We start from the raw sequence: 10,268 nt of genomic DNA, 5'->3' as shown, positions 1-10,268 counted from the left end.
TCAGAAATTTTGACTCCCGAACTTGTGCCGTCATGCACATTGAACAGCACGGATGTATAATGTGCAACTCCGCCATCGTATTGCGAGTCATCTGTCATTTGTAGCCGACCCCATTTATGTTTAGATGCTTACAGTGCCGTCTATTGGTACAATTTTCGTTTAATTTTTTGTTCGATGACGTTTCCCCCAGAGTCAATAATATGCTGTTCAAATTTGACGTCATTCTGAGCAGTAGTTCTCTTTCTACAGCGTTTTGAAACTAGAACTTCAATTATGGATGCCCTGTATTTGCTGCGTTCCGTAGATCACACCGAGACGGAGAACCTTTAAGTAAGTTTTGTGGAAGAGTCAACGTATACGTTAACGAAAGATACACAAAACACTAAGTCAATCTGTACACTGTATCAACAATAAACAATTACTACATTACTAAAAACTATTTGTGCTTACGTCAACGTAATGTAAGCTAGTGTATTACAAGGAGAGACACACAAAAAAAGTAATAGCAGCATCTTTCTCAGGTACATGCACAGCCTAAAAAAAAAAAAAAAAGCGAAGGCCCTGCAGGGGAGAAGGAAAAGAAATGAAAGTTCACGGGATGAGAGGGTACGTAATGTTATTTCAGTGATTACAAAATCGAGTCAGATTTAATAGAACTTGTCTGCTGCACACCCTCTGGCCTGGACGCTTCCACTGATTCGTTTGGGAATTGTGACATAATGCTGCTGTATCCTCCCCTGGCGCCAGCTGCTCAACAGCTGTTGCAACTGGTCCTTGATGTACTGGACACTGGCAACTGGGACGGACCTGATGTCTGAGTTAGCGTACGAACATTGTACTGTTGAAAAAAAGATACTGTTGCTACAAATAACATAAGGGGACGTAGGATGTCCGTGAAGTATAGCTGTGCTGACAGGGTTTCCTCAGCCCCTACCAACAGATGAAGTCATGCCCGATGGCTGCTTACACTATGACGCCGCGAGTAATAACGCTGTCTCTCTCAAAAACATTGGTAGAACGGGATCTCCGCCCATGGTGTATACGTGTACAAAGTTACACTGACAGGCGACCACGTCTTGTAGATGCTTCACTTTTTGCCGGACAGTGCATTATATACCTGCAAGATATCTCTATTAGTATCTTGATGTCTGCTTAATTGAATTCTCATTTTAAGAGAAACCAATTACCTACATTTGTTACAAAATGACTTATTTCCGGTACCCTATTATGTGTCATGCAGCTTGAAAGAAGTATACTGGGGCACACTTATAGGTGGCACCAGAATAAGATAAGAATATTAATAAATTAAAATGAACCTAGTATCACAGTCTAACATAACAGTTGCGACACTCACTGCTGTAAAAGTTGTTGCCGTTTGACAGATGGAGCGACACTATCGCTCCAAGCGGCAGGTAAGGTGAACGTCAGACACGTCGTAAGCATAATGTTTGTTAGCATCCATGTCCTACGTAATTTCCGAATTATTCGAGTTAGTTTCTTGCCTCCAAGAGTTTATGTAGTATCATAAGGCATATATGTTTCTAAAAATGATTCTAAAATAAGCGCAAGTGTGGACAAAAACCATGAATAGTGTGGCAAGCTACAACACATTCGTGAAGAAACACTTGTGACATTGGGCAGAATTGCAGCTTACCACGTTGATATCAAAAGAATATAAACACACAGATTCACATGTAAGAAGCACAGACATGCAAAAGCGATGGACAGCTCGTTTATCGTTCTGTAGGCCTACTGTGTTTGTCATTGTCGCCTGTTGCCACAAGTACGACCTTCATCTTTATATTATTCTAAGCAACTGACAAATAGTGGGAGAAATATGCTGAAAACATTATAATGAGCTGATTACATTACATTTCATGAAAAATCAAATATTTGAATAATTTTCAAACAATCTGTCTGTAGGCACTTTCCTTGTCCCATGACAGTTTCGCTCGAAGTCTAGCGATCTGCACATTCTGACACTTCACACGCTTTTGTAACACACGAACAGCTGCACTTAATCTAACCACTTCATCGTCAAAGCAGGTCTGTGTTGACGATTCTCACGAATCTGGCACTAATACATGGAGAGTTGAACTGGCTGCTTCTGTGTCATAGGACTGTTTTACAGCTTTAGATTGACTGTCGAATCTTTGTGGCAGTTTCCTCTTCATCGTCAGTTGAGGTGGCTTATCTGGAATGTCAAACAGTGTGGGTACTGCATTTCACGCGAGTTTGTTATTGTCTGCGTCCATGAACTGGTTTTGTTCGAAATGTAGCGAACAAAACCTAATATTATTATACAGGTAAACCGGGTCTTTCTTCATAAGGTCTTCTCGTCTGCTATTAACTAGCCATATTTTTGCTCCTAAAACGAAACATTCATCATTTATACACATACATTTGCAAGTGAATCATGACGATACAGTTTAGTAACATGATGGTATATACCTCTCAGGATCCTTAGGAAACCTAAAAAAGACGGCTGTGGTGTCTTCTGCCTATTGCTGCTGCAACTCATTGCGCTACAAACGCTCCCGATCGTAAAAACCATTGTATAAATCAAAATAAACAATCACTATTCGCTTTCACGATCGCGCCGAACTCACAGTTCAGCCTACCAGCCGCTTGGAGCGCTGCTGGCGCTGAAGGCAACAAAATCGAGGCGAAGTGTCGCGACTGTTATGTTAAGGTACGTTTACACTGGGATACATGTATCGCGACATGTATAGGTACGTTTACACTGGGATACATGTATCGCGACATGTATGAGCGACATGTCAATTTGAAGGTACGTTTACACTGGGATACATGTATCGCAACATGTATAGGTGCGTTTACACTGCGATTTGTATCGGCACATGTATGAGATACATGTATATGCGACTTTGCGACATGTATCGCGACTTGTATGAGCTGACAAGTATCAACTTCATACATGTATGAGCGTGCGTTTACACTGATTTGTATCACTGTGCGATGGCTTCCGACGACGATTTGGAAGATTTCACATTTTTATGTGCTGGTACACTTGCTCTTTTGGAAGATGATAGGAAGAAAAGGCGGAGGAAGCGTAGATGGTGGCAGAGAGAGTTTCTTCGCAAACGCGCTACTCACGGAGCTTACGCAATGCTCGTTCAGGAATTAACGCTAGAGGATGGCGCATATTTTAGAAATTATGTTAGGATGAGTATGGAGGATTTCCGCAGTTTGCTATCTCTTGTTGCTCCTCTTATGTCCAAAACCAACACAAACTTTCGGGAAGCGATTCCGCCAGAGGATCAGTTGGCAGTAACACTCCGTCTTTTGGCCACTGGGGATTCCTTTTCGACGTTAATGTATCTGCATAGGATATCAAAAAGTGCCATATGCAACATTATTCTTCGTGTTTGCGAGGCCATTGTGCAAGTTTTATCCCAAGAAGTGAAGGTAAAAGTTTTATATATATATATATATCAGAGTATGTAATACATTATATAATTTTTTCATGCATCTGGCGCGTATATCAGTTTTTTGCTATTATTCCGGCGGCCTCGCGTGATAATGTTGGCAACGGATGCTAATGCCGACAACCGTGTGTGAGTCGTTGGCATTAGTAATCGCGCGACAATGCAAATGTTTTGTCATGAAATCTTCGTTTTACGAGGGCAATTACTTTTAACGAGCGGACGAGGGTACATACAAGTAACTGTCAACCAGGAACAGCAGCACAAATTTTCTACCGCGCCGTTGATGTTGCCAACATAACCACGTGAGGATGCTGGAATAGGAACTAAAATTTTAACGGCACATACCTTTTTCAGCATAAATTTCTCAAATTTTGCTGAAATGGGTTAGCTTTTAGTTCTTTGGATCGACTGACATGCTTCACTCAGTAATACAATATCACAATTTCTGAGGACACTTTCTTCACAGTAAAGATATCCAACAACATTAATTTGTATTTAGTTTTATTAAATAGTACTTGACAGCACATTACATGCATATTTCAACGTTTATACATGTTTTTAAAGAATACATAAATTGTGTTGCATTTGCATTTATTAGTTCATCGTTTGCCTCCTGCAAACATCTGTAGATTCCGTTCTCAAGTCTTGCCATAATTGTAGTATGGCCATTTTCATACAGAAATCTGAGCTTATTGGCGACCAAGTCACCCAAGTGGGTAAACTGGTCCCTTTTCCTGCCTGCTAAATTGTCGCCAACTTTTCTTAAGGTCTGTAAAAGACCTTCTCGGTCTTCATCCAGGTCTCTCCTGGCTCTCTTCAGTGCACTTGATCTACCACTTCCACTCGGACTTGGAGTGGTACAGGGTGCCACGGTTGCACATCCACTTTCATGTGGAGGCACAGAGATGAGTGGAGTGGTTTCCACTTCCACAATGTCTTCTGGGGGCGTGGCAAATGTCACCTCCTCCATTTCTGTGACATCGAAAGGGAAACTAATGCTTCCTTCTCCTTCTCCTTCACCATCTCCTTCTCTGGCTGGGGCTTCCATGACCTTTAAAATACATAACACATTTCTAAGGCAAAGTGAGCTATATGTTATACATACATTATAATCAAAGTGTCTTAATGTATTTAGAATTTCTTTGAGTGTCCATGCGTAAATTAAATTAAAAGAGTAACAATTTTCTTTCCAGCTTCCTGCTACTGCAGAGGAATGGCTGAAAATTGCCAAAGAATATGAAGAAAAGTGGAATTTCCCCAGGTGTTTGGGAGCTATAGATGGGAGGCACATTGACATTGTGGCAACACCCAACAGTGGAACAGTTTATTTTAATTATAAAGAGCGCTTCAGCATTGTTTTGCTAGCAATTGCTGATGCTAATTATAGAATAATTTACGCTGATGTTGGCACGCAGGGGAGGATTTCAGATGGTGGTGTCCTTAAAGACACCACATTTTACAAAATGTTAGAAACAAAAACTCTAAATATACCACCACCAACTCCTCTTCCTGGTAGGAGCAAGCCTGTTCCATATGTTTTCGTCGCTGACGAAGCCTTTGGCCTAGAGGAAAATATTGTGAAACCATTTCCAGGTCTGCATGAAAAAAATAGTTGGCAACGTATTTTTAACTATAGAGCATGCAGGGCAAGAAGAGTAATAGAAAATGTATTTGGGATTATAAGTGCTGTTTACAGAGTGCTGAGGAAGCAAATGCTTCTCAGTCCGGGGAAAGCTACAGTGGTGGCACTTGCCTGTGTTTATTTACATAATTTTCTTCAAAACAGAAAATCTCAAAGTTATTGTCCAGCAGGAACATACGACAGAGAGGGAGATGATGGCAACGTAATACCTGGGTCCTGGAGGGAAACCCCTACTGTGCTGGAGCCACTGCCCAGAACTGGCCGAAGAACTTCATTGCTGAATGACAACAGAAGAGAATATGCTGAATACTTCTGCAGTATTCAGGGCTCCATCCCATGGCAGTATGGAAAATAAGTTGCACATCATTGTTAAATGATGACATAAAGTAATATGCTCTATTCTTCTGCAGTATTCAGGACTTCAAACCATAGCAGTATGGAGAATCATGTTTTTCAGTGAAATTGTAAATATTCACATTATGTAAAGCATTAGCATGAAAAAATGTTGCCAAATATATGATTAATAAAATAATATAACAAATTTACTTACTGGTACTACTTCATGTGTGCTCCTATGAGAGAGTGGTTTGTAATTGTCTCTTATGAACTGCATACTTTCAAAAGCATACCATGAAGTGTGGTACACATTGCTTGTAGCACTTCCACTTCCTTTGCTGATCTTCCGTTTCGCTAACTCGCGACTATATTGGCTTTTTAAATTATGCCACTTGTCCTCACATTCCTTCCTTGACACGTTAAATGCCTTGGCAATTTCCTCCCACTCGTCGTACCTTTTGTGAGTGTTCTTATAGTCTCGTATTTTCACATCCCATATACAGGGATGCCTGCGCACTGCCTCTATAAAATGCAGTGTATTTTGTTTGGACCAAGAAGTCATCGCAAATTTTAAAACACGCGGGCACAACACACGACAAAATACACAAATAACTACACAACAAACGACAGTCGGCAGCTCCAAAACTCAAAACAGCCGCCAAAGAGCCTGGTACTACGCATGCGCTAAACTTCAAAATAAGCGGCAGGCGACAAGACGACAGGAAATGATAATACTGCGCATGCGCGAGTTCTTAAAATGTCGCTCATACATGTCGCGTATATGGCCAAAAAGCGATATACAAAATGTATACGCGACATGTATGAGCTCGAGGGTCCGCATACAAGTTCCGTGAATTTTTGTATGAGGTGATGTATAGCAACATGTCAAATTGACATGTCGCTCATACATGTCACGATACATGTATCCCAGTGTAAACGTACCTTATGAGCGACATGTCAATTTGACATGTCGCGATACATCACCTCATACAAAAATTCACGTAACTTGTATGCGGACCCTCGAGCTCATACATGTCGCGTATACATTTTGTATATCGCTTTTTGGCCATATACGCGACATGTATGAGCAACATTTGAAGAACTCGCACATGCGCAGTACTATCATTTCCTGTCGCCTTGTCGACTGCCGCTTATTTCGACGATTAGCGTATGCGTAGTACCAGGCTCTTTGGCGGCTGTTTGAGTTTTGAAGGTGCCGACTGTCGTTTCGACGTTAATGTATCTGCATAGAATATCAAAAAGTGCCATATGCAACATTATTCTTCGTGTTTGCGAGGCCATTGTGCAAGTTTTATCCCAAGAAGTGAAGGTAAAAGTTTTATATATATATCAGAGTATGTAATACATTATATAATTTTTTCATGCATCTGGCACGTATATCAATGTTTTGCTGTTATTCCGGCGGCCTCGCGTGATAATGTTGACAACGGATGCCGACAATCGTGTGTGAGAGTTGGCATTAGCTATCGTGCGACAATGCAAATGTTTTGTCATGAAATCTTCGTTTTACGAGGAATCCCCAGTGGCTAAAAAACGGATTGTTACTGCCAACTGATCCTCTGGTGGAATCGCTTCCCGAAAGTTTGTGTTGGTTTTGGACACAAGAGGAGCCAAAAGTGATAACAAACCGCGGAAATCCTCCATACTCATCCTAACATAATTTCTAAAATATGCGCCATCCTCTAGCGTTAATTCGCGAGAAACTCTCTGTGCCACCATCTACGCTTCCTCCGCCTTTTCTTCTTATCGTCTTCCAAAAGAGCAAGTGTATCAGCACATAAAAATGTGAAAACTTCCAAATCGTCGTCGGAAGCTATCGCACAGTGATACATACCAACCAGTGTAAACGCACGCACATACATGTATGAGGTTGATAATTGTCAACTCATACAGGTCGCGATACATGTCGCAAAGTCGCATATACATGTATCTCATACATATGCCGATACAAATCGCAGTGTAAACGCACCTTTAGACTGTGCTAGTATACTGTAAACGGTGAATGTCTTTGATAGGCTTTATATCGTAGACCCAGAGATACTGTTCGTGCTGGAATAAGAGAGCGCTTGGCGCACAGTTATAGGTACCTGTCTGTGAGGGAAAGGATGAATTAGGCAGTCTTTGTGGGGTACTGCGTCAAGCCACCGACAGTTAGATTAATGTAGGTATGTCAATATCGTTGAAAATGGAAGCAGAAGTCTTCATGCATTAAGGTAAAGATGTTCAATAATTATGATTTCTGTTTTTGGCAGCGCGTTAGTATAGGTGAGTTGGCTGATAATTTGTAATTTTTGAGTAACCCCAGAATGTACGTAAACGGTTTTGATAAAAAGGCTAGTTAGGTATTTCATTTTTGTAATGCGTTTAATATTTGTTAAGAGAGCTATGTGGAATTCGATGATTTGCATTTACGTTGCATTAGTGAAGTTAGATAATACTTGCTGTTTAAATCTGATTGTTTGTGAATCAATTGTCAGTAACGTAATTGTCAGATGTTTTTTGAAAAGACAAACTTAACTTGCAATATAATTTTGCTAAAAAACTTTGTGTTAGTAGTTCACCATAATCAGTTCCGCCTCCCAGTCCAGGTCATATATTTTTCAAAGAATTTGGATTTTCTTAAATGATCTCGTTTATCAGCCAAATGAATTTCATGTGCATTTCAAGTATTGTGGGCAGCATTGCACACTGCTGAGCCTGTAGTTAGCATATTTATATTTTTTTATGAGAGACCAGAATATATTGCTTTCCACCGTTGCTGCTTGAGAGGTAAGACAATTTCATTTATTTGTTATGTGCACAGGGACCAAAGTTATTAGTTTTGACAGGGCCTTTGAAGTCAGTGCTTAAGGGACTGAATGTATTTTGCAGTGACTGTATCTCTTTATTGGTATTGGGAGTTGCACTGCCCAATCGATTCGTAAAGTTTTGCTAACACAGAGTAAGCACACCACTTGCAGTTAGAACACGCTACACGACAATTCGAGTTCAGTACCCATTCCACGATCAGACATTCATTCAACGTAATCGTAATTTTTCTCCTCCTTTTTATAAAGAACGTTACACTCTTTACTATGGAAACTGCTACTGCCACGTGGATAACAGAAGTTTTCAATCGCTGAAACCAGTTAATCGGATACTGTGTAAAATGACGGTCTAGTGTAGTATGACCTTAATACAGTATTATTATGGATTGACAAGAATTTTAACTTTTTTTCTTCATATTAGATTGGAGCTTGTAGAACACCTTTGCACTAGGACTGTTGATATTTTTAAAAATATCGAAAGTCCGATATATCAATATTAAATGAATATCGCTATCGGTTCTCGATACATCAAAAAATTCGTCGATATGTTGTTGGTGATATGGTTTTCAGTCCAAAGACTGGTTTGATGCCGCTGTCCATGCTACTCTGTCCAGTGCAAGCCTCTTCATCACCGAGTAACTGCTGCGACCTACACCTTCTGAATCTGCTTAGTGCATTCATCTCTTGGTCTCCCTCTACGATTTTCACCTTCCACGCATCCCTCCAGTAGCCTACTAAGTTGGTAATCCCTTGATGCCTCAGAACGTATCCGACCAACCGATCCCTTCTTCTGGTCAAGTTATGTCACAAATACCTCTTCTCCCCAATTCTATTCAGTACCTCCTCATTAGTTACGTGATCTACCGATCAAATCTTCAGCATTATTCTGTAGCACCACATTTCAAAAACTTCTGTTGTCTTCTTGTCTAAACGTCCATGTTTCACATCCATACATGGCTACACTCTATACACATACTTTCAGAAAAGCCTGCCACATAAATCTATACTCGATGTTAATAAATTTCTCTTCTTCAGAAACACTTTTCTTGCTATCTCCAGTCCATAGTTTATATCCTCTCTACTTCGACCATCCTCAGTTATTTTGCTGCCCAAATAGTAAGCCCATCTACTTTAAGTGTTATTCCCTGAACATCATCTGATTCAATTCGACTACATTCCATTATGTCGACTCCATTCAGCTGTTCTTCCAAGTCCTTTGCTGTCTCTCACAGAATTACAATGTAATCGGCAAACCTCAACGTTTTTATTTTTTCTCCCTGGATTTTAATTCCTACTACGTATTTTTCTTTGGTTTACTTTACCGCTTGTTCATCCTAGAGATTGAATAACATCGGGGACAGGCTACAGCCCTGTCTCACTCTCTTCTCAACCACTGCTTCGCTTTCGTGTCCTTGACTTTTATAACTGCCTTCTGATTTCTGTACGAATTGCAAATAGCTTTTCGCTCCCTGTTCAAAATGTGTGTGAAATCTTATGGGACTTAACTGCTAAGGTTATCGGTCTCTAAGCTTACACACTACTTAACCTAAATTATCCTAAGGACAAACACACACACCCATGCCCGAGGGAGGACTCGAACCTCCGCCGGGACCAGCCCCGCACAGTCGCTCCCTGTATTTGGCCCCTGCAACCTTCAGAATTTGAAAGAGAGTATTCCAGTCAACATTGTCAAAAGCTTTCTCTAAAGTCTACAAATCCTAGAAACGTAGGTTTGCCTTTCCTTAATCTATCTTCTAAGATAAGTCATAGGGTCAGTATTGCCTCATGTGTTCCAACGTTTCTACGGAATCCAAACTGACTTTCCCCGAGGTCAGATTCTACCAGTTTTTCCATTCAGCTGTAAAGAATTCTTGTTAGTATTTTGCAGCCGTGACTTATTAAACTGATAGTTCGATAATTTTCACATTTGTCAACACCTGATTTCTTTGGGATTGGAATTATTATATTCTTCTTGAAGTCTGAGGGTATTTCGCCTATCTTATACACCTTGTC

The 10,268-nt window shown here is 40.5% G+C and overlaps 1 protein-coding gene across 1 annotated transcript in view; it reads right to left on the bottom strand.

Annotated features, from left to right (window-relative positions):
• Window positions 1-3,975: 3,975 nt before the first annotated feature.
• The window catches only part of LOC126481922 (uncharacterized), a 45,401-nt gene continuing 39,108 nt past the window's right edge, over window positions 3,976-10,268 (bottom strand). The window contains exons 2-3 of the mRNA XM_050105882.1: window positions 5,642-5,882; window positions 3,976-4,500 (exon numbers count right to left, since the gene is read on the bottom strand). Coding sequence (XP_049961839.1) covers window positions 3,976-4,500; window positions 5,642-5,882 — 766 coding nt within the window. The remainder of the gene's footprint in view (window positions 4,501-5,641; window positions 5,883-10,268) is intronic.

This window comes from Schistocerca serialis, chromosome 5 (genome assembly GCF_023864345.2).
Source record: "Schistocerca serialis cubense isolate TAMUIC-IGC-003099 chromosome 5, iqSchSeri2.2, whole genome shotgun sequence".
NCBI lineage: Eukaryota > Metazoa > Arthropoda > Insecta > Orthoptera > Acrididae > Schistocerca > Schistocerca serialis.
Note: the sequence above shows the minus strand (reverse complement) of the source record. Positions and strands in the feature narration are given on the sequence as shown.